At 41.8% G+C, this 26,099-nt stretch overlaps 1 protein-coding gene across 3 annotated transcripts in view; it reads right to left on the bottom strand.

Moving 5' to 3' along the window:
• LOC143806607 (protein-glutamine gamma-glutamyltransferase Z-like) overlaps positions 1-26,099 on the bottom strand; it is a 49,809-nt gene that overhangs the window by 16,608 nt on the left and 7,102 nt on the right. For 2 of the 3 annotated variants that reach the window (XR_013221520.1, XM_077287342.1), the window contains exons 1-6: positions 17,844-17,934; positions 15,800-15,976; positions 14,004-14,246; positions 12,866-12,984; positions 11,610-11,738; positions 4,919-5,096 (exon numbers count right to left, since the gene is read on the bottom strand). Coding sequence is in view for 2 of the 3 variants with exons in the window: in XM_077287342.1 (XP_077143457.1) it covers positions 4,919-5,096; positions 11,610-11,738; positions 12,866-12,984; positions 14,004-14,246; positions 15,800-15,976; positions 17,844-17,862 (865 nt within the window). In the remaining variant the exon portion in view is untranslated. Of the gene's footprint in view, positions 1-4,918; positions 5,097-11,609; positions 11,739-12,865; positions 12,985-14,003; positions 14,247-15,799; positions 15,977-17,843; positions 17,935-26,099 lie in introns of those variants that run through there. The other variant, XM_077287343.1, reaches the window with a different exon arrangement.

The raw sequence follows: 26,099 nt of genomic DNA, 5'->3' as shown, positions 1-26,099 counted from the left end.
CCACTCCAGGGCAGTCCATGGGTCAGCAGCAGCTGACCGATGGGTTAGAGGCACAGGTGCGAAGTGCAGAGGGGTGAGACAGAAGCGTAGATAGATGGTCCGAGGTCAGGGCAGGCAGTAGAGGCAATCAGTAAACGTAGCTGAGGTCAGGAGCAGGGAGGTCACACAGGATGGGTAAACTAACCGGGTTGTTAACAAAAACCAGAATAAAAAGGAATGCATAAATGGGTGCTATCAGGATAGGAACTAACTTATGGATGAGGATTGGTAGGAGGAGCTGCCAGATAAATTTAATTTATTTAATTAATTAATTAAAATAACATTTTAATGTCAGCTGACCTCAAATCATCACAATGATGCTTTTGTTAACCAGTTACTACTATCTATAATGGTCTTATTGGACTATCGTCATGTATTGTTTGCAGCATAACTATTTACTATGTGTCTATTGAGTTTGTGTTTCATGACCCCCTGTGAACTTCTGCTGACATTTAGTGTTTGCTTCTGTTCCTTTTACTCAGTTTCCTATTTTCTTGTCATGACTTTAGTGTAACCTTCCCCATCACAACCAAAGTTTTTATTTCATCATCAGCTGATTCATTTCACTGGTGGGTGAAAATCATGCTTCAGCCTTCTCATCACGATTATTTTTAATTCTGATTCATTATGCTATTTAAAGGGAATCTGTCACCAGGTTTTTGCCACCTCATCTTAGAGCAGCATAATGTAGGAAAACAGACCCTGATTCTTATGATGTATTGTGAAGGGGAGAATGGCTAATGAAATCAATTATTATCCTTACATAAGCTAGCTCAGATGTGGTGTGGCAAGATGGCGTCTGCCTCCTGGAACAGCACACTGGAAGGAATCCTTGGAATGTGAAGTAGATGCACTGAAGGGTCGACCATATATGGAATGGACCTAACATGGACCAATCACAGACTGACATGATAGTTGTTCAGGAGATGTGTGACGCCCTTTTCCTGCCTGCTATATGATCTTTTGTTTGTACTAATAAAATCAGTTGTGTGCCAGTTTTTGCTGAGAGAGGAGCATATATCTGACTTCTGTGTGTCCGATCTAATTCCTCTATACATGCACTTGGCTCATATTTATTAAGTCAGGGACACAGGCAATCACCGAGGTCTCACTTTAAGAGATCACCCCCACAGTATCACTTAGTTTACTGGGTGCAGCAGTTGTGACATAATCAGAGTTTTTAGATGTAGCAGAGCTCAGAAAACTGATCCCGCCCACACCACAGCTGTTTGTATACATTGTCTATTGACTGTGAGCTGCTTATCAGAGGATGGGGTGTGGTCAGACCAGACCTCAGGTGATCTGTAGTCCAGGCAGTGATAATCTCATGGTGATAAAACATTCATTGTATGGAAACAACAGCCCACAACCTAATAAGTGACACATTTCTGAAATCTGTATTTCAGCCGCTATCTCCTGATGTCCTCAGAATAGATAGCAAAAAGTTGCAGACAGATTCCCTTTAAGGAATGCAAGTAGCCGTTTCAGAGAGAAAGACGACAGAAACTCTAGTGCCACATACTCAAATTCCCTGGAAAGCATCACATGGCCTATAAGTCTCCCTACACCAAGTTGGCACTACAACATACAGTATGTTACCCCTTAATGTAAGGTACAATAAGAAATTAAAAAAAAAATCATTGGTAGGATTTATCATTCCCAATTCACCAGTTTTCTTGAATAAAAAAGGTAATTTACTGCGCACTTCATATTGGGCAAAAAGATTCCACTTTTTCTAACAGTATACAGAGGTTAGCAGAAGGAGATGGGGTCATTAGCCAAAAATGGTGTAAATCATAGTGCAAAAATGATTTTATTTTTTGCCTCTCTGAATGCCATAGATGTGTATCTTAACCCCTTCACACCATGGCCATTTTTGTTTTGGTTTTTTTCCTCCCCTTCTTTTAAGATCCATAACTTTTGATATTTCGGTCAATATGGCCATGTGAGGGCTTATTTCTTGCGGGACAAGTTGTAGTTTTGAATGCACCATTGATTTTACCATATAATGTACTGGAAAATGGGAAAACAATTCCAAGTGCGATGAAATTGCAAAAAAAGTGCAATCCCACAGTTGTTTTTTTAGTTTTTCATTTACCATGACCACTATATGATAAAACTGACTTGGCAATATAATTCCACAGGTCAGTACAAGTACGCAGATACCAAACATATACTTTATTTTTTATTTAAGTGCTGAAATAAAATTCCAAAATTGTATGAAAAACACAGTGAATGCAGTGATACTAAAGATGCACATTTAGAAAGGGGGTGATTTGAACTTTTGCGTTTTTATTATTCTTTTCATATTTTTATAAACTTTTTTTTTGCACTTTTTACTGTATTGAACGGTTTCCTTGAGAGACTTGAAGCACTGCTATGTATTGCAGAAATCACGATTTCCTATGAACGCCGGCCACAAGCCGGCATTCACAGAAGTATCATAATGACAGCAACTGGGGATTTCTGCACACCTCCAGCTGTCATAACAACCGATCTCCACCCCTTGTTTATGAGACAGGGGCGCCGATCGGCAAGATTTGTGGTGCGCTTCCCACCATTGCATGCTAAATCCCGCTGTCAGAGATTGACAGCTGGATTTAACTGGTTAACAGCTGCAGGTGGAGCTCCGATCCACCTGTGGCTGTTAAAGGCACATGATGGCTGATTAAATCAGCCATCATGTGCGGGAAAGATCTGGTTTCAGCCACATCAAAGTCAGGGACATGATATATGACGAAAATATACATCATATGTCATGAATGGGTCAATAAAATAGGAGGATATTGCTTCACCGGGCATTATTAAGACTGCATATGATATTCTGATCTTAACCCCTTCATGACGCTCTATTATGCCATGTAAAAAGTACAGGTGTATACAGCGGGCCCTATACAGACCCAATGACAAACCTGTGGACCGTCCTGGCAGTGGGGGCCTACTGAGTCACCATAATGCTGGTATTCCTGTGATGCCCCGCCACCAACTGGGTTTTATTGGAGACTGTGATTTGTGCCATATACTTTCATATTACAGTATAAAGAGCAAGTGATCAAATAACTGGATGTTCAAGTCCCCTTTAGGGACTGAAAAACATAATAGAAATGAAAAAAAAGGTAAAAATAAAAAAAATAGAAATATGAATCAACGACCCTTCCTCCCTTTTCACATTTAAAAATAAATAATTTTGCAAAGGTCCCATTTATCAAAATATTAAAGGGGTATTCCCATCTCCAAGATCCTATCCCAATACATAGTGGGTGTGATAATAATAATATTAGCAAATACCTCCAATTAGAAATGTAGTATAGTTCTTCTGATTTGCTATGTCACTTATTCCATGTGCAGGGCAATGCAGTAGCATAGGTATCCATGGTTACGACCACTCATATAGTGACAGTTGGAACCATGGATACCTAAGCTACAGCAATGCCCTGCAGGTGGGGTAAGTAACATAGTTAATCAGAAGAACTATACTACATTTCTAATTGGAGGTATTTGCTAATATTATTATTACACCTACTACATATTGGGATAGGATCTTGTAGGTGAGAATTTAAGTTATTTCACCAGTAAACATTTGTAAAGCAAAAACAAAAAATCCATACTCTAGAATTCCTGTGTTTGCCTTGACCATAACACCATAGAAATTGTAATGATATCATTAAATGTACCCTAAAATGGTACCAATAAAAACTACAGCTCGCTACAGAAAAACAAGCCCTGACGGACCTCAATTGATAGAAAAATTAACAAGTTACGGTTCTCAGAAATTGGCGTCTCTAACCAAAATTTAGAATTCAAAAATCCAAACGTGGTCTGGCAGTAATCATACCGACTTGCTGCAACTTTTCTCATTTTTACCATATATCGAACAACGTAAAAAAAAAAAAAAAAAAACAATGATCAATGATGGAATTGTTTGGGTTATTTTTCACCATTTCATCCCATTTGGATTTTTTTTTTGCAGATTTTAGTAAATGATATGGCAAAAGTGAATAACTTAAAAAAAATCCTCATACGGCTGTGATGATGGAAAGATATAGAAGATAGTGCAAAAATTTTAATTGGCTTTAGCAAGAAGGGGTTAATGAATCCCCCCATAAAATCTTTTCATTATCCGTCACGGGGGACAATCTTTGAATTTTCATCGACATTTTGTTTTTCGGTTCCTTCTACTCTGCTTCCTCTTTTCCAGCGATGACTTTAGTGTAACCTTCCCTATCTTTACCAAAAGTTGCTAAAAAGCTTGTATTCATCATTTGCTGAGTCAAACCACTGGAGGGTAAAAATAGGCGAAATCCCTTTTACCACTTTTTTTTCTAGTTTTGTTTCATAATGCTTCTATTAAAGGGGATGAGTCATAAAAATGAACTATTGCTTCATTCAGGTGACTGATGTATTAAAAAAATAATATATATATATATATATATATACTGTATATATATTATATATATATGGTATGTATATATATATATATATATATATATATTATATAATATAATATCTTTATATTGTATATATTTATATATATTTCATATTAATTTTCATATCTAAATTTAAAAAATAATTCTTATAATTTTCACACCAGTCCTAGTATTAGGACTTCTTCACATGGACATTAGCAGCTATTGACTGACTCTGACCCTACTTGTTTGTATAGAAGTATAAACTGAGCATGCTCTAATCTGGTGCAAAGGTCATGGCAAAGGAGGAGGAGGTGAGCTGTGACATCAACTATTACGAATAGTCAATCTACTCCATATTGAATTTGCAACTATGTAGATAGTGATATAGAAAATGGAGAAAAATAAATATATAAAAATATATCTAACATTTAAGATAAAAGGTTACATTCATATGTTTCTTGTATTTTTACCTGTGCATAAGACGGCTGCAAATACCCAACACTGGCCGTATTTCACTGGCTGGAAACCAGATGAGTACCAGCGACGTAAGATGGTGCAGCTGCCATTCCACTTTGTAGGACTTGTTCCATCATCATAGTTGTCATCCCATCTGCCACGCATTACCCCATTGTCATCATGGCTGTTGATCTGCAGGATAGAATTATATGTTAATGAATATTCCAATTTATATTGTCAGGATTACAGTATTACTACAAGAATTTTGTATTGATTTACCTTCGGAAAATAATCTATTTAAATCTGTTTTTACGTAAAATGTGTATTTTTTTATTTTTCATATCATGAACTGTAATTAAAAAAAATTACATTTTTTACACTGTCTTGGTACCGTGTTAGCCAGTAGATAGAAAGATGTTTAGAATTGAGAGTCCTCAGTGGTTGATACCTTTTAATGGCTAACTGAAAAGATGGTAACAAATGCTTCCCAAAATCCACAAATCTGGAAACCCAGGAAGACCAATTATTTCATGCGTGGGCACCCTTACTGAACAGGTATCTGGATGGGTAGAGGGTATTCTTAAACCCCTGGTAAAGGACACACCCAGCTTCATTCAGGACACAACTGACCTATTGAATAAACTATCAGCAATAGGTCCTCTACCAGAAGGAACCATCCTGGCCACCATGGATGTGGAATCTTTGTACTCTAATATCCCACACCAGGATGGATTAAATACCTGCAAATTCTTCCTGGGAAACACAGGGACTGATGCAAATTCTGTGGTGAAACTTATCAAATTCATCCTCACCCACAATTACTTTGAATTTGACAAGAAGACCTATCTGCAGTAGACTGGCACAGCAATGGGAAGTAAAATGGCCCCACAGTATGCAAATCTTTTCATGGCCAAGCTTGTAAGCGACTTTTTGTCCTCATGTCCCATCAGGCCTCTGGCGTACTACCGCTACATTGATGATATTTTAATCATCTGGACGGAGTCTGAGCAACAGTAGTGTTGAGCATTCCGATGCTGCAAGTATCGGGTATCGGCCGATACTTGCTGTATCGGAATTCCGATACCGGGATTCCGATACTCTTGTGGTATCGGGTATCGGGTATCGGAACAACATTAATGTTAAAATGTGTAAAATAGAGAATTAAAATAAAAAATATCGCTATACTCACCTGTCCGACGCAGCCGGGACCTCAGCGCAGGAACCGGCAGCGTTGTTTGTTTAAAATTCCCGCTTTTACATGGTTACGCGAAGTCCCGGCTTGTGATTGGTCAGGGCGGCCATGTTGCCGGGCCGCGGACCAATCACAGCAAGCCGTGACGAAAATACGTCACGGCTTGCTGTGATTGGTCCGCGTCCCGGCAACATGGCCGCCATTAACCAATCACAAGCCGTGACGTCACGGGAGGCTGGAAACGCGCTCATTTTAAAAAGGGCGCGTGTCCAGCCTCCCGTGACGTCACGGCTTGTGATTGGTTGCGTCGCGGTCAACCAATCACAAGCCGGGAGGCTGGACACGCGCCCATTTCAAAATGAGCGCGTCCAGCCTCCCGGCTTGTGATTGGTTGATCGCGGCGCAACCAATCACAAGCCGTGACGTCACGGGAGGCTGGACACGCGCCCATTTCAAAATGAGCGCGTCCAGCCTCCCGGCTTGTGATTGGTTGATCGCGGCGCAACCAATCACAAGCCGTGACGTCACGGGAGGCTGGACACGCGCCCATTTTAAAATGAGCGCGTGTCCAGCCTCCCGTGACGTCCCGGCTTGTGATTGGTCAGGGCGGCCATATTGCCGGGACGCGGACCAATCACAGCAAGCCGTGACGTAATTTCGTCACGGCTTGCTGTGATTGGTCCGCGTCCCGGCAACATGGCCGACCTGACCAATCACAAGCCGGGAATTCACGTAACCAAGTAATAGCGCGATTTTTAAACAAACAACGCTGCCGGTTCCCTCGCTGAAGTCCCGGCTGCGTCGGACAGGTGAGTATAGCGATATTTTTTATTTTAATTCTTTCTTTTACACATTTATATGGTTCCCAGGGCCTGAAGGAGAGTTTCCTCTCCTTCAGACCCTGGGAACCATCAGGGATACCGTCCGATACATGAGTCCCATTGACTTGTATTGGTATCGGGTATCGGTATCGGATTGGATTCCGATACTGTGACGGTATCGGCCGATACTTTCCGATACCGATACTTTCAAGTATCGGACGGTATCGCTCAACACTAAGCAACAGCTAAAGTCGTTCCATGAACAGTTTAATCAATTTCATCCTACCATCAACTTAACACTGAACTACTCCTGCACTGAAATTAACTTTTTGGACACCATCATTAAGCTGCAGAACAATGAATTAGAGACATCCCTGTATCAGAAGCCAATCGACCGTCCAACATACCTTAAATGGGACAGTTTCCATCCAAAACACAAACTCTATTGTCTACAGCCAAGCCATCAGATACAATCGTATATGTTCCAACCCAATGGATAGGGATGAACACCTTGGTCGCCTCAGAAAGACCTTTTTGAATCAGGGCTACCATCCAAGAACAATTGAAAACCAAATTACAAGAGCCACCAGAATATCAAGGAATCACCTGCTACATTACAAACCTAAAGAAAATAACCGGGTACCTCTAGTAGTTACCTACAATCCAAATCTGGAGGTGCTACGGGGAGCTGCACGGAAATTACAACCTTTACTACAAAAAGATGCCCGCTTACAATCCAGTTTTCCAGACCCCCCCACCACTGTGTTTTAGGATGCCCCCAAATCTAAGAAGCATCATTGTCAAGAGCTCCCTGTCCTCTCCAACAGCTGCAGGAACCTTTCCCTGCAATCAGAAAAAATGTAAAACCTGTCCATTTATAATGACTACGGACAAGATAAAGATCCCCAACTCACATCAGGACTACAAGATCCCAGGTACTTTCAGCTGCGTCACTTCTAATGTGGTGTACCTAATTATTTGTACTAAGTGTCCAACTGGGGGTCTGTATGTGGGGGAGACAGGGCATGTGCTATGTTGTGCATAAATATGTGATTCTTCAGAATTTGTATTAGTCTATGCCTGATTAAGAGGCCTGAGTAGTCTCGAAAGCTTGCAATTTGTTACCATCTTTTCAGTTAGCCATTAAAAGGTATCAACCACTGAGGACTCTCAATTCTAAACATTTTTTACACTAAACACTGGGGATATGTAACATGTACATTAGCAATGCTAGACTGACTACAATGCTATATTTTGCTGTATGCTGTATTAAGGAGGTGTTGTGGATGTCTACAGCTGTAGTGCTGCACTGAAGGTATGAATATTTACTCTCACAGGTAGAAGAGGCTTAAAAACTGTGAATTTATTGGGTTGACGCGTTTTGGAGTTGTACCGAGTACTTTTTCAAGACAAAAACTACAATATTTTCTACTGAAGCATCTAATGAGCGTGTGAAAAGGTATCAACAATTGTGAATAGTGGATCCATGAATTATCAGCTGTGTATAGAGGTTATAACTGTACAGGAGAGGTATTATTTGAGCTGTGACATCACAGTGAATGGTGGATCCTGTGTTATCTACTGTCTATAGAGGTGTTATCAGTCATTGTACAGGAGGAGGAGGTGAGCTGTGACATCACCTATTATGAATGGTGGATCCTGTGTTATCTACTGTATATAGAGGTGTTATCAGTCATTGTACAGGAGGAGGAGGTGAGCTGTGACATCACCTGTTGTGAATGGTGTACCCTGTGTTATCTACTGTATATAGGGGTGTTATCAGTCATTGTACAGGAGGAGGTGAGCTGTGACATCATCTATTGTGAATGATGGATCCTGTGTTATCTACTGTATATAGAGGTGTTATCAGTCATTGTGCAGGAGGGGGAGGAGGTGAGCTGTGATATCATCTATTGTGAATGGTGGATCCTGTGTTATCTACTATATATAGAAGTGTTATCAGTCATTGTACAGGAGGAGGAGGTGAGCTGTGATATCATCTATTGTGAATGGTGGATCCTGTGTTATCTACTGTATATAGAGGTGTTATCAGTCAATGTACAGGAGGAGGAGGTGAGCTGTGACATCACCTATTGTGAATGGTGGATCCTGTGTTATCTACTATGTATAGAAGTGTTATCAGTCATTGTACAGGAGGAGGAGGTGAGCTGTGATATCATCTATTGTGAATGGTGGATCCTGTGTTATCTACTGTATATAGAGGTGTTATCAGTCATTGTACAGGAGGAGGAGGAGGTGAGCTGTGACATCACCTGTTGTGAATGGTGTACCCTGTGTTATCTACTGTATATAGAGGTGTTATCAGTTATTGTACAGGAGGAGGAGGTGAGCTGTGACATCACCTATTGTGAATGGTGGATCCTGTGTTATCTACCGTATATAGAGGTGTTATCAGTCATTGTACAGGAAGAGGGGCAGGAGGTGAGCTGTGACATCACCTATTGTGAATGGTGGATCCTGTGTTATCTACTATATATAGAAGTGTTATCAGTCATTGTACAGGAGGAGGAGGTGAGCTGTGATATCATCTATTGTGAATGGTGGATCCTGTGTTATCTACTGTATATAGAGGTGTTATCAGTCAATGTACAGGAGGAGGAGGTGAGCTGTGACATCACCTATTGTGAATGGTGGATCCTGTGTTATCTACTATGTATAGAAGTGTTATCAGTCATTGTACAGGAGGAGGAGGTGAGCTGTGATATCATCTATTGTGAATGGTGGATCCTGTGTTATCTACTGTATATAGAGGTGTTATCAGTCATTGTACAGGAGGAGGAGGAGGTGTGCTGTGACATCACCTATTGTGAATGGTGGATCCTGTGTTATCTACTGTATATAGAGGTGTTATCAGTCATTGTACAGGAGGAGGAGCTGGGACATCAACTATTGTGAATGGAGGATCCTGTGTTATCTACTGTATATAGAGGTGTTATCAGTCATTGTACAGGAGGAGGAGGTGAGCTGTGACATCACCTATTGTGAATGGTGGATCCTGTGTGATCTACTGTATATAGAGGTGTTATCAGTCATTGTACAGGAGGAGGTGAGCTGTGACATCTCCTATTGTGAATGGTAGATCCTGTGTTATCTACTGTATATAGAGGTGTTATCAGTCATTGTACAGGAGGAGGAGGTGAGCTGTGACGTCACCTATTGTGAATAGTGGATCCTGTGTTATCTACTGTATATAGAGGTGTTATCAGTCATTGTACAGGGGGAGGAGGAGGAGGTGAGCTGTGATATCATCTATTGTGAATGGTGGATCCTGTGTTATCTACTGTATATAGAGGTGTTATCAGTCATTATATAGGAGAAGGGGAGCTGTGATATCCCCTATTGTGAATGGTGGATCCTGTGTTATCTACTGTATCTACTGTATATAGAGGTGTTATCAGTCATTGTACAGGAGGAGGAGGAGGTGTGCTGTGACATCACCTATTGTGAATGGTGGATCCTGTGTTATCTACTGTATATAGAGGTGTTATCAGTCATTGTACAGGAGGAGGAGCTGGGACATCAACTATTGTGAATGGAGGATCCTGTGTTATCTACTGTATATAGAGGTGTTATCAGTCATTGTACAGGAGGAGGAGGTGAGCTGTGACATCACCTATTGTGAATGGTGGATCCTGTGTGATCTACTGTATATAGAGGTGTTATCAGTCATTGTACAGGAGGAGGTGAGCTGTGACATCTCCTATTGTGAATGGTAGATCCTGTGTTATCTACTGTATATAGAGGTGTTATCAGTCATTGTACAGGAGGAGGAGGTGAGCTGTGACGTCACCTATTGTGAATAGTGGATCCTGTGTTATCTACTGTATATAGAGGTGTTATCAGTCATTGTACAGGGGGAGGAGGAGGAGGTGAGCTGTGATATCATCTATTGTGAATGGTGGATCCTGTGTTATCTACTGTATATAGAGGTGTTATCAGTCATTATATAGGAGAAGGGGAGCTGTGATATCCCCTATTGTGAATGGTGGATCCTGTGTTATCTACTGTATCTACTGTATATAGAGGTGTTATCAGTCATTGTACAGGAGGAGGAGGTGAGCTGTGATATCACCTATTGTGAATGGTGCATCCTGTATTATCAGCTGTGTATGGAGGTGTTATCAGTCATTGTAATCATATTTGTGATGGTAATGAAAAAGATGTAGAATTCTAAAATAGTCCCACCGGCCAGTGAGTGAGTTTTCGGGGGGGGGGGGGGGGGTGTTAGGGTTTAACACAGATTGTGATGTGAGAAACAAAAAAATGTCAATTAAAAGTATGCTTAACAAAATAAGTAAATGTAAACAGTAATTTCTGTAATTTCTAGATTATTCATTCCTTTTAAATGATAAGATTTTCCTCCAATGTCTATTTTATTTATCTAAATTCAATGCAAATAACATGTACTGTGTATGAAATTAAAAATTCATTAAGACAGCTACAATGTTTTCCTAGCCTAATAAATTCCGTATAAATTGCCACTTTAAATGGAGGTTTGTTACTATATTCCAATTCTATTGGCGCTGGGCAAAACATTTGGCCTCTCATATCAATTGTGTATATTCTATCTGACAGATTTTTATAAAAATTACATGAATGGTAAACTGAATGCATTCATATTATTCTCTAGGTATACAGTAAGTTATTATTTCCATAGTAATTATTACCTACCATTGCGCTAAGCACTCTGCTGATATATACTGGATCATTCCTCATGGTATAGTCCTTCAGTGCATTTTTATGGCTTTCCAAACTTTCATCTAGTAATGCCAAGCAAATGTCTATGATATCTTCATCAAACTTGACATTTTTTGGTGAGAGGAGATAGAATAAAATATTTTTTTTAGCAACTACTGGTCTGTACAGGTTTCACTTCAATACATTGCTGTTGACTAGATAGCACTAAAATTGCAGAAAAATAAATTATATATTTGCGTGTAACAATTTGTAGTTATATAGTAGGAAACCAGGTGGTAAAGTCCTTGATGACGGGTATGTATCACCAAAGTGGCCAGCCTACGTCATTCAAGTCCCAGCAATGAGGATCCAGCAACAGTAGGTTGCTGAGAAGTTTTTAATGAGTGTATTTTTGGGTCCGGGCTTTAGGAGCAACTAGAAGAGCGTGGGTGGGAATGGTTTCTCCCATATCTCCAGTCCAGGCTTTCCAGGTACTTTGAGACAGCTGAGCAGACTCAGAGCTGTCTCTGTGTGTAGGAGGAAAAAAAGACCTTCTTGTGTTAGTCTATACCAGTGGGAATGGACTTCTAAATGGGTGATCCAATACCTGCCATGTGAACTGTTTTGTTTATTTTGTCACACCTTTGTGCCAAGAAAAGTCTGGTTTTTACTTGTGAGGTGAGATCGTTTATGGAGTTTTAATAAACCGCTCACTGTTTGGCCTTTGATGGTGCGGTGGTGGACACCTGGGAACCTCATAGATGCTTGGGCCAACAATATCTTTTTCATCTAATTTGTTAGACAGAAGGAAAGGAATCCCTTTATCACTCCATAAGCCCCCTGCAATGCAATAACAGGGTGTTGAAACCACTTGCATAATTTAGAGCCCTTTAGTGTTAGATCAGGTGCAGACCACATCTATCACCACTTCCGAGAAAAGCGGTCTGATTATGCTAATCACACTCTGATCAGATTTTGATCAGAGTGCGTTCCAATTGGAGAAAAGAAAAGAACAAAAAAAATGTTCTTCACTTTCTCTATAATATCAGCCCGTGAAAATTGGACCACACTCTGATGTCATCCAAGGGCGGTCTGAATAGGTCAGGGACCCATAGAATTAAATGGGTGAGTGCCATTTCATTCTCTGAGTCAAATCGAGGAGCATGATGCAATTTTAGTTTTTTTTTACAGGTCAGACCTCCTCTGATCTATGGTGCAATGGGTAGAGTTAGTATCATGGTTATATTTACCTGTCCAAAGTTCCAGGACCTGTTATAGATATAGTCTGCATTGCCAACAAAGATACAACCATTCTCATTCATAACATACTCTTCCCTCTCTTCTTGATCTTGCAGGAAAACCGCATCATCTACAATAAATAATTAGGAGAATTACAGTGTATAGAGATTATTTCAAATTAATTTCATTTTGTAGCTTGATCTTTCCTATAGTTTATGTCAGTAGTAGACAAGTTTACCAGGGCCTTAAATGCATCTATTATTTTAATGGGTGTCTATCGGAACAAAATTGACTGTTCAAACCAAGCACAGGTGCTCGGCGTACCCTTGGCGTGGCCAAACAGTTCAGCGCATTCCCACTTACTTGTTTTCTCTAAATTTTCACCCTGCTCTGATTCCTCTGAAGTCAGAGCGGTCCATGAAGTAAAAGGAGGGTGGAGACAGATCGAAAAGGTGCAGTGATGAGGCTTTGCCAAATTAAGGGTGTGCCGAGTTCCTGTTCTTGGTTTGAACAGTTATTTTATGCTGACAGACTCTCTTTAGAGGGCTTTTATGGGACTTAAAACTGATCACTAGTGAAGAGCGAAGGTGGTATTTGAGCATGCTTGGATTCTAACCAAGTGTCTTCGGCATGCTCGAATAATGTGTTCAAGTCCCCGCACCTGCATGTCTCACGGCTGTTTGACAACCACAACACATGCAGGGATTGCTTAAAAATCAGGAAATCCCTCAGACGTGAGACAGGAAGTCAAACAGCCACGAGACATGCAGTCTTAGGGACTCTAACATATTTTTTGAGCACACCGAAGTCACTGGCATCCGAGCACGTTTGGTCATCACTACTGATTACCTCTTCTTAGGTGGGACAGCTTCTTACATTGGGAAATGGCAATTAATGGCGCTATAAGGTCTCTCGTACATCGTCTACATAACTTCCGCATTGAGCAATTCATGTTCAGAAAATAAATATCAGACAAGCACTCTTTTGACTAAGAGATCTTTCTATTGACTCCTCCATAAACATGCACACATGTTTATTTCACTGGGTGGAGGCAATAAACCAGTTTTGTAGGACCAAAGGATCGGCATTTAATTGATAAGGTGTTTTTTTTCTATTTAGACACTTAGTTTAGGGCCTTATAAACAATACCTGGACACCAAGCATTAAAGAGTATTATCAATTCTCCAAGACTAAAATTTCTGGTCTGTTGAACATTAGATATTTGCAAATTTAAGGTGTGAAGTCCAATGATGGTGTCAGCTGGAGGGAAGATCTTTATTTCTAAGGAAGCATTGTCTTCACGAAGAACTGATGCATTCCAGTCATTCTTAATGTTACTGCTTGATAAGCTAAAGACTTTCTTCTTCCCATATTGTTGGAGCTTTGGGGTTCCTAAAAGAAAAGAAAATTAATATTACAAAAATCGAAAAAATATTATTTTTGCCAAAACTACTTTTGCTTCCCCCCAACAGATTATTGATTTTTATTTCCAAAAGAAAATATTTAATATCTCATCACCAAAGTGGATCTTACTTAGGGAAACTAAGTTTTCGTAGGGTAACTGTTTCCCACATCTGTTGTCCTTACATTTTCCAAATTATTAACTTCTACTCTTTCCATTACCCCTATAGTGTTATATGATGTATATGCTTTTCATGCACTGAAGCAGCTAGAGATGACTAACTAGCCTGCCTAGACAACTAACTAGTCTACTAACTAGCCTAACGTTTATAGGATAATTGACTGGAATAAAGACTAGGCAAGCATCTAGGGCGGCATAGGTCAATGGGAGACAATGTATGAAATAAATTTAAAAAATCTGCCTTTAAACATTTGTTACAGTCAAAGGCACCAGGTGTTGTAGTGGCTGATAATGCTGCAGGTACTAGGTCCAGTCAGCTATTCCCCAAAACTGGTCTTGTCATCAGTAATAGATCTATGCTGTTTTACAGATGAGCACACAAATTATTGCTAGAGCAATTGGATTTGTCTTGAGACTATTGGATTTGTCTTAACTATTTGTGTGGATGATCCCTTTTGCTCTTGATGCTCTCTGACATGAGATACCTGACCTCGGGCTTGGCCTCTGACAATCTGTTTGTCTTATACCCTTATCTTTATGTACCCTCCAGGAATTTGACTTTGGACTGTTTCTTGACCATGCCTTTGTCTAGCCCCTCTCTACTGCGAGCAATCCTGGTATCTAACGTCGGACCTCCTGACTACCCTGTTTCACAGCTTGTCTGTGAGTAGTGACTCAGCGTCACAAATAGAAATCAAAAGAGCATATATTGTATAGTAAATAAATATCTAAATAGTAATAGTACATGTAAGTAGCACATGGTACTTGGTTAACACTATTTTGTTCAAAAAACATAGTAGAGATAGGATACCCGGCTGGGTACACCTTGTCGCAGTGGGACGGCTTTTACATTTTTTGATCAAAATATTGTTAACCAAGTCCCGTATGTTATGTTCATGTACTATTACTATTTAGTTATGTATTTACTATATAGTATTTGCTCATTTTGATTTCCTTTTCTATTTTTTTCTTGGGTTTTGACTGTGAAATGGCAACAGTGTGAACGTGCTTTTACATATTGCATGTATACCAACTTATACTCTGGCTCATTTTTTTTTTGGTTTTGTATATTAAACGAATAAGCAATATCAGTGCAATTATCTTGGAAGAATAGATGAAACTAAATGTAATCATGTGAGAATGTCCTGGACAGTGCTATATTGTTATTTGGAGTTCATTGGTGTCCCTGGTCTAGTGTTGTGGCTTTAGATTTAAGATGAAAAATAATCCAAATCTGAGTCCTAACAACCACACACAATTGTTATATCAAACAAAACCTGATGTGAATGTTACCCAGGTGTAACATGCAAAAAGTTGCATTACGTTCATGGTCTTCATAATTTCCAGGGGTTCACTAACTTACCTGGTTCAATTACAAAGGTTATACTTTCTCTCTTCAGTTCTGAAACTCCATTGATTGACTTCTGCAAACAGATTTTGAAGTCTTGTCCGCGTCTGACTATTAGACGTTTTACGGTGATTTCATCTGTCTGGTGATTTCTATTATTGGCTTCGATACACAAGTCAAAATGTTGGCGATCTGTAAAGCAGAATTTGAAAGAATATTTGGAAATATTTTAAATATTAAATATTTTCATAGAATTATTGAATTTGGGGTTAGAGGAAATGATCAAACCTCTTGTTTCCAGTAGATAAGGGAATTTTGAATTTTTTGGGGGGTGTTTTGCTTTCATGCAAATCAAATTATATGGAGGCCAGCTGGCTGCCATTTTCTTGGATTGCAGAGAGTTGAGAAAAGGGTTACACATTTTTAAAAAGTGTTCTCTCACCTCCCTGCCCATCTGTTTCACCCTGGCAGATTGCCAAGCAGTCTTCCTCTGACCACCACAGCTCCAGTTTCTTGTCGTCTTTCTTTATCCTGCGGCCAACTCTTTCTGCATTAAATATTCTTTGTGGGAGGCACGTTTTGATGTCATGATGTCACAACAACATCATGACGTACATTGCCCTAAACCTAATTGGTGCAGGAAGTGCCAATCCATACTATAGAAAGACCAGAAGAGACTGGTGTGAGCCAGCTGAGGATGAGCAGAAAGCTACGGTGGCAAGAAAGGTTAGCAATGAATTTAATATACTGTTTTCTGGGGTTTGTTTTTTATTTTGCTCTTGGTTCTTCGTGCTCTGGGATTTGTATGAAATCGAATTTTCTGACCAAGTTCAAAAGAATTGCCAATTCTTCAGATCTACACATCAGTATAGTCTACGCCGTTGGTTGAACTTCATGGTCTTACGTTTTGTTCCACTTATACTACGTGATTATGTACCACAAGTTTTCTTTAAGAGGTAGAATAAGTTGGTGGTGTGTGCACTTCATGTAGACATCTGGTCGTGTCTTCATGTTTTGACTATAGGAAAAAAAGATATGAACGATACATCCAAAACTCATACATTGATCTATTGCGGCTTAAGTAAGATTCCCAGCGAACCTCTTAGTAGATCCCTAACCTTAAAAATGCAGCAACTAGCTCTGAAATAATACAGCTCCAGCAGGGGAAGCAATACAGACAGTCCGCAGGGCCCATGAGGCAAAGCCCCATGTTCCCAGGTCACAGCAACAAACATTTTTTATTAGCTGCAATAGATAAATGCATAAGTTTGGGATGTGGAGTCCATGTCTTTCTTATCTACAGTTATAGCAGTCATGTCACCATGTTTCTGTTCCACTCTTCACCTTTCTGTCCTGAAGTTCCTTCTGCATCCAACTTGACAACTGGTGACAATTCTGGAGACCTATCTGCAGAAATGTCCATAACTCCTTGCTGGGGTTAGGGATGCAAACCAGGGCAATCCTAAGGCTGAATTCAGACATCCGTATATTACTGTATGAGTGGGAAACAAGATTTCAGGACCGACTGTGCATGTTTCTTGACCCAAACTCAACAGCCTCAAAAGACTCATGATCGGTCAAAAAACCTTGCTCCATACTTGGATCACCTTTCATCTGAATTCAGTCCTAGCCCCAGAACAAGTTGCAGCCACATACATCCACTATCAAGATGACAAGAAAAGTAACAGATTGTTTTTCCACAATTTTTGTTATGGCCAAGTTATTATACCTGTTAAACCTGCACGTATGCTCAATAAAGTGGAAACGAGCCTAGTGCTTAATTGTTAATCAACAACAAAAAAGAAAAATGTATGGAATGTAACCAAGCATCTTTTAATTCTTGCTTAGCAGATTTCCGTTCAAGAGTAGATGGAAATCTATGACTAAGTATGTTGTGATTATAGTCATACATTAGAATACTATATAGCAGCATTACGCTTTGCACATATAATACCGTATTCGTCTTATGGTTGCTTATTAACACAAATAAAGAAAATTGTATCATACGGTTATGACATGTCAATCACACACGGACACTCATATAACTCCACTACTGTACCTTTTTGCTTGTTTTCCATTCTCTTCTTCCTATACAATTGGCAGCTTTCAGCTTTACGTGTAGCAGACGGAATCACTGACGATGAATGACAGTGGAGCTGAACCCTTTTATACTCGTCTTATAATCTCTGTGAACTCATGGGTGTAACCTTTTGCCAACTTTGTCAGACTCATCACTAAATTCCATGTAACTGATTTGCTAATTCAGATCTTACTATCTACTGTACATCAGAACTTCTCTATAAATTACAGCGAAAAGCAAAGTCAAATTGAAGTGGCATAATAAGAAGAAACTAATTCTGAAAAAAAAAACAATCATTAATAGTGATGATGAGAGAACATGCTTGGATAAGGTGTTATCAGAACATCCTTGTGTGCTAACTGAGTGTCTTCGGCATGAAAAATATGTTCGAGTCCTCACGGCTGCTGTCTCGTGGCTGTTCGACAGAAGCAACACACGTAGGGATCGCCTAACAAACAGGTAATCCCTGCGCGTGACTGTCAAACAGCTGTGAGACATGCAGCCGTGGGGGCTCGAACATATTTTTCGAGCATGCCGAAGACACTCGGTTAGCACACGGTCACCTTATTTGAGCATGTTGGCTCATCACTAATTATTGACCATTGCAACGTACATCCTATACCCAAGTGTCTAGAGATTTTGAAATCAAACAATAGAGAATCTACTTAAAATCAAATTTCCCGATATTTGCAGGTCCAAGCTAATTCGAAAAGACTACGATTTTGATTTGCGAGGAACTAAACTTAATAATATACTTTCATTAACCCATTAACTTATTTTTACTGGACTGCCCCTTTATCACTTATCTATAATAGGTGATAATTTCCACATTCTGCAAATCAGGACACCCACTGACCAGAAAGTTGTTTTTATTCTGACGGGGAACTTTTATCCCTGTTGCAAAATGGAGTAACAGACCGTAGGCCGCCGGCTTCTCCATTCATTCTATATAGGTCTGCCAGAAAAAAGTCAAGTACTGAACGTTGCAGCCCCATTGTGAATGAATGGAGCGACAGTCGATCGCGCACACTGTCACTCTATTCTAAAATGAGCAAAAGTTGCACTTTCTCTCAATTGCTGCAGGTCCCAATGGTCGACCTCCACCACAAGGTCAAATGCAGCAAGACAGATGGTAGCTCCACCATATCACTGATCAACCACTGCTGCTGGGACCTCTGCTATGTGTCTCTCCCCCTACAAAGAGATCTTATTCCCAAGCGGTAAGTAGTCTACTACTCTCATCTACTTCACTGCCGCAGTGTAAGGATTCTGGATTTCCTTGTTCCTGTTCGCCCTGATCCAAGATGGAGTCTTGGATCTCACCCTGTCATGGAACTTCCTGTCTGTCCTGATTATTTAAGTCCCAGTCATGTGGTGTTCTGTGCTTGAGTATTTTGTGCTGCTGGCTCCTGAGCTTCTGCCTGTGGTCTGGGGAACTCCCTGCTTCAGCTGCTCACTACTCGGCGGTCTGCCTCGCCCCTTTGAGCTGCATCTCACCTCTGGAACTGCTGCGACTGGCAGCTCACTTGTGGAAGGATTTCCCTTGTTTGCTAAGCTTTTCCCAGTGTTGTGCCTCTTTGCACAACCACACCAGAACTTCATGCTCAATGCACCACCTGCATATTATTGAACTTCCACAAACAAGTGCTGTGCACACGTGGGATCGAGTTTTGCTGGACTACCTCGTTAAGTACTGTGTGCATTTCTACTACACTTCTGCTGGATTCCCTAGTTTAAGTACTGTGTGCATTTCCACTAATAACCTACAGGACTTCCTTGTCAAGTGTCTTGTTTGCCCCCTCGTCATATCCTTGCTGGACTGGTTCATATTAGCGGTCGCGTCCCACTATTCACTTTGCTGTGATTACCATATTGTGCTGAGCACCTCGTTACAATTGCAGGAATATCTGTGTTAGTTTTGTTTGCATTTCTGTTTTGTTTAAATACATCTTTTACTGCAGCTTTGCTCTCAGACTGGTTTTATCCCACGCTATCAGATTCCTTAGTACCTATATATTGTTACACGCAGTTATACAACACATTGCTATCTAGAATATTAGTCCAATGTTTTAGGGCTTTCTCTTCCTACTTCTATTGCAGAGCTGGCATCGTTCTGATGTCCTCTCACTATCCTAAAATCACCCTAAAATGGCTGATACATTCAATATTTTGGCTTTAATGCAGGCTAAGATAGTTCCTCTCGATTGACTGCTGATGTGATAATTGCAAAACATTATGGGGAAACCCGTGCAGTTAAGGTTACGTTTGCCTTCTGAGACAATTGCAATTTTCTGCAGTTTGTAAAAATTCCAAGGGCAATTTTTTTGGCTATTTATGCAAATCAATTGTTCAAAATTGCCAAAAACTATGAATTTTATAAAATTGACTCGAAGAAGATTCGCATTGAATGAATTCGATCCTCTCTAACCAGGATCCCAAAAAAGTGAACAAACTCTATACAAACCAACACTTGTACCATATTTATATATATATATAATATGCAAATTGCCTCTTCTGAGAAAAAGAGGACTTAAACTATATAGCGCCACCTGTTGGAAGTAGCGATCCTACAAGTCACGATCAACCCTTTAACGAGTCGCGCAATAAAAGGATAAAAGCCAAATCAGTATCTCAATTCGCAGACACGGTGTTTCGGGCTGTTGGCCCTCGTCAGTGCGAAGCATGAGAACTGATTTGGCTAGGTGAGAGGCTCTGGACTGGGGTCTACACTGTGTTCCAAATTATTATGCACAATGAGTTTAGGAGTGATAAGGTTAGAATTTTTTTGTTTGTCATTTAAACTCATTGATGGTGATGTGTGTCAGGGCTCTTTATATCACTGAAAGCAATTGCAGATACCTGTGCAAATTAGTTTGGCAGGTGTGTCCAAATAAAGGCAAGACTACTTAATAAGGCTGTTCCACATTATTAAGCAGCCTACATTTTTTGCCAAAATGGGAAAGAAAAAGGATGTGTCGGCTGCTGAGAAGCAACAAATTGTGGAGTATTTAGGTCAAGGCATGACTACAATCAACATTGCCAAGACACTTCATCGTGATCATCGCACAACCAAGAAGTATGCAGCTGATTCTCAGCACACACGTGTGCGTGCTGATAAGGAAAAATTGAGGACTCTTTCCAACAGGCAATTGCGTAAGGTTAAAAGAGCAGCTGCAAAAATGCCTTGTCATAGCAGCAGACAAGTTTTTGAAGCTGCTGGTGCCTCCAACGTCCCCAGAACAACAAGATGCAGGGTCCTTCAGAGGTGCAAAGCCATCCTGTCGACCACCTCTATCTACTGCACACAAGCAGAAACGGCTCCAGTGGGCCAAACGATACATGAAGACTGACTTCCAAACTGTTTTGTTCACCGATGAGTGCCGTGCAACGCTCGATGGTCCAGATGGATGGAGTGGAGGATGGCTCGTTGATGGACACCCCATGAAAACACGGCTAAGGCGCCAAGAAGGAGGAGGTTGAGTAATGTTTTGGGCTGGAATCATGGGGAGAGAGATTGTTGGCCCCTTTATGATCCCTGAAGGGGTAAAGATGAACTCCATAATCTATGTGGAGTTTCTAAAACAATACTTCCTGCCATGGTTCAAGAGGAAGAACCGTGCTTTCCGCAGCAAGATCATTTTCATGCATGATAATGCACCGTCTCATGCTGCAAAAAACACATCTGCATCTCTGGCTGCTATGGGCATAAAAGAGGACAAACTTATGGTCTGGCCATCATCTTCCCCTAACCTCAATCCCATTGAGAACTTCTGGAGCATCATCAAAAGGAGTGTCTATGATGGCGGGAGGCAGTTCACATCTAAGCAACAGCTCTGGGAGGGTATTCTGTCCACATACAAAACAATTGAAGCAGAAACCATCCAAAAACTGACAAATTCAATGGACGAGAGAATTCAGAAACTTCTTTCGAACAAGGGGTCCTATGTGCAAATGTAACATCACCTAGAATAAAGTTTTCACTTGAAAACTGTTTGATTTCATTTTGTAATAAGCTGATAATGCTTATTACTTCACAATTGACCATTTTTTTGTTCAAAATAATAAAAAAAAGGTTGAAAACTCTGTTGTGCATAATAATTTGGAACATGCATTTTGAGTGTTTCTTTTTTTGAAAAAGATACTGTTTTCATAGGCCGTTTGTTCCAAAACATTGCAATTATACTAGAATAGTAGATGACTGGAAAATAACAATGACTGCAATTCAGATAGGTAATTTAGAGAAAATATGAGGAAATATTATTTGCATAATAATTTGGAACACAGTGTAAGGGGTAACGTTTCTCCTTATGGAGAGTGACATACCATCTCTGGCTTGTCAAGGTAAGGAGGCTTATTCGCCGTGCAATGCTCCTCTGGGAAATATAATATGCAAATTGCCTCTTCTGAGAAAAAGAGGACTTAAACTCTATATATTTATATATATATATATATATATATATATATATATATGGATTTTTGAGAGAGTGCAGGGCACAAGCGCAGGATTCCGGGGCCATAACTGATGTGCATGGGGGGTTACTATTACAGTAAAGACAGAATACAGGGATTTCTTCCTGGCACTGCACGCCCCGGAGCCTGGAACAACAAGACCATTAATATGAGGCATTCAGGTAGGACTACTGATTCATTTCTATTACCTGTATGCTCATATTAACAGGTCATATACGTTCCGGGGGGGACAGATTCCCTTTAATGAGATATTGGCATAGGACAGGATATATACTTACCCCATTGCGGCTCCCCTGAGATTTTGGCAAAACTTGCAGCCAAGCAAAACTATAACAGCAGTAAAATCTCCGAACCTCAATGGCTAAATATTCACAAAAGATGGAACAAACTGTAAAAATACACCTGGTTATAGTTTTAGATAAGTGGCATTGCATGCTGTAATTTAGTCTATCGGCTGCAACTAAGGCCAGGGGAATTACTGTTTTTGTTATAAAAGGCATAGACTGATGGAACATGGACATTTACATATGCCTTTACTGCATTTATCCAGAATGTGAAGTTTAACTCTGGGCATCAATGCTATAGAGTTGTTAAAAAATCAAAGAACAAGAAATTAAAATTGCTGATAAATTTAAACAAATAAAAAGATATTTTTTCTACCCTTCCCTTCACCCATACCCCTGTACCCCTAGCCTTATGGACTTAATATTTTCAAGTGTTGTGCATACTGTGGATAACCAACAACCACGTAACTATGCTTTAAATGGATCACTATAGTCATTCATATAAAATTGAAAGACAACATGTGAGAATTCATTAAATGAATGTTTGATACACCATGAAAGTAGAGGTGAGAGCAGTAACAGTGCTCTATCATAGTGAATCTTTCTCACCTCCACTGGGAGCTATCAATAATGCTGTACCTATCTGAACACTTCCGTATATGTGGCAAGTGCCACTTATCCACACTACTAACTAGGTGTGAGGTTTCCTACTAGTAGAGGTCAGACAAATGCAGATGGACAACATGGCAGAAGGAATGAGAGTTGTGGTTCCCAGTAAAGAAAGTGTTAGGTGTCGAGTTTCCACCGCTGCACAGCACAGGGGGAATCTTGAGCCACCTCCGCTGCGGTTTCCCATTCTTTTTCAGCCGCAGTGGAGCCTGCTCAGCGGAGGCGTCAGTCCCAGCATCTGGCTCAGTCAGATACTGTGCGCTTGGTTACTGCTGATCTTCCAGGTTCAGGCATTGTAACCAGCATTGTTCAGCGGCGAGCAGACGCTCCTGGGACTAAGTCCTGCTTTTCCTCCACTGAGCATGCCCAGGGGACGACCTCTCATTGGAGGTCGGGGGTCACATGCTCAGGTCCTGAAGCAGTTCCTATTGGAACACTAGGAAGGTCCTGGAGAGCTTTCTCTATAAAAGGTTTGCATGGCCGCACGGCCATGCGCTAGTATCAACTTATGTTCTTGTGTATGAGCTTAGCTACTTTGTGGTCTGTGTCAGCATGTGCTCAGGGTCAGCTGTATAGCCACTAGAATTCCGGCACCTCCGGAGAGGAGTTTGTGTGTGTGAATTTAGGGCTGGCGTTTATGCAGCGCCCCAGAGTCCTGGTCGTTGCAGTACTGTGGCTCCGCCACTAAGGGGAGCCATGGTGCGTTCGATGGCACTGAAGGAGTTCCTCCAATCAGGTATCACAGACACCAATATGTTTCACAGCTGGGCCTCCGGGGGGAGCTAAGGGTGCTATTCATTAGGCCACTCCCCACCATAGTGGGTAAACTGGGGGTCAGGCAGGAAGTTAGTAGAGAAAGCTGACTGGATTGAACGAAGCAACACCTAGTGAGAGAGGGTGTTGTGGAGGGAGAGACAGTAGGGTCTCTGCCAGGGGTGGGATCCTGGCAGAGGCTTGGCATTGAAAGAACGTAACGGGACCGTGCCTGCTCAGAATAGCGGCGGTGCCCTAAGAAAGGACTAGAAGCGAGATAGATTGTGCTGAGTGAGAAACGAGATCAAGCAGAAGGAGAATACCAGCAGGGGTTTTGTTGAAAGAGGCAGCACCTTGCTGAGGCGCATTACCGGTGGCCGGAACGCCGAGGGAGTGGAATAATATACAGCTTTAAGCCATACTCCAAACAGCGGCAGGACAGTCAGTCTCAGGCGGGCTGTCTACCACATATCACCTATGAAGTCTTGGGGGGCAATTGCGGGAGAGGGGCGTCTCTAGGGTCCCGGAAGAACTCCAGGCCTACCTGACAAACGGGTGCCGTTCTTACTGTAACATCAGGAAGGGACGGAAGATTAGAAGAACATCAGTTAATCGAGTTGTGAGGGAACTTAAGAAACAGACACAACAGTTGTGGGGTACTTTCCGTAAGCACAGCAGGGAAGGACTACAACACAAAGCGCTAAGAAGGAAGGCACTGATTTCCACCTGCGAGGAGAACTCTGGAAGTGCCATTGGACCGGCCGGACTTGCGCAGCCTGGTGAACCGGATTCTGGACTGAGGACCGAGAGATCTCCAGTAAAGAGGTAAAGAGACTGCAACCTGGTGTCCTCGTTATTTACCGCGACCTGCACCCCACAACTGCACCGCTACACCACCGTTAACAGTACTTATTTGCAACGGACGTCCCCCACTGACAGACAGGGCCACGGACCGGGTCTAGCCACCGTGACAACCCCAGGACTGAGATCCCAGAGGCCCGGCTCCGGGTACCCCTCGGCCCTGCGGCGGTGTGGGGGCGCTCCAAACTTGGCGTCACGAACAGGATCTACTTAAGCCTGAACAATCAGGTCATGTGTGCCTAGAGACTGTGATTTACTGTACTTGAACCGTACTTTATTGAAAAGACTGTGTGTTGTGCCATTTGCCGCCAAAATCCGCCGCCATTGCAGCGCTGAGGAGAGCGCAGGAAGAGAAGAGGGGCGTGGAGTGGGCGTAGACAAGTTGGAGAGCGCGAAAGACAATGGCCGCCCAGTCTAAATATTTCTGCACCGTGAGGACGTGTCCGTCAGCAGCCGAGATCCGCCTCCTGATTCTCAATGGTGGGCGGAGGCAGAGAAAACGAAACCGCTCCCGAAGGAGAGAGCGGGAAAAAGACCAGGAAGTGACCCGCGTGGAGGACGCTATGGCCAGCAGCTCCGAACCCGACAGTGGGGTTGAAGTGGAAGTCTCCCCCGACTACCCGGATGAGCCCAGCAGCCCGTCCTCCGTGGATAACACCAGATTCCTGAGAGCTGAGATGGAGGACTTATATAACCAGCTCCTCCAACTGAATGTGAGAGTCCAGGCTCCGCACCCGGTGGAGCCGGTAGAGGGTTCCCGGACATCGGAGTTCTCACCGGAAGAACCAGCGGGACCTGCTACGGAAAGTGAACTCGTACCAGTTGGTGAGTCCGCCGATCCTGCCCCGCCAGCCGAGGGTGTGTTAGTGGGTCCTGTAGCGGCACCACCTCTCCCGGGAACCCATAGACTCCAGCGCCTGCTACCATGGGAGGAAGCCACGGGCATGGAACACCGTATGCGAGCCCCAATCACCCCTACTCCCTTGCTGTGTGAGGTCCACGCGGAGCGCACGGTGTGCCGCTGGGTGAACCCCGGATCCAATCTTATGGGGTTCCCCGGGGTGGAGACCCAGAAGGGGGAGATGGTACAGGCCCTAAGCTGGGAGGAATACCAAATCCAGCTAGAACATCGGTGGCGAGAGGAGGAGAAAGTACATCAGGCTGGGCGGGAGGCTCACCATCAAAAGGATTTGGCGGT

The sequence above is a fragment of the Ranitomeya variabilis genome, chromosome 2 (genome assembly GCF_051348905.1).
Source record: "Ranitomeya variabilis isolate aRanVar5 chromosome 2, aRanVar5.hap1, whole genome shotgun sequence".
Lineage (NCBI taxonomy): Eukaryota > Metazoa > Chordata > Amphibia > Anura > Dendrobatidae > Ranitomeya > Ranitomeya variabilis.
Note: the sequence above shows the minus strand (reverse complement) of the source record. Positions and strands in the feature narration are given on the sequence as shown.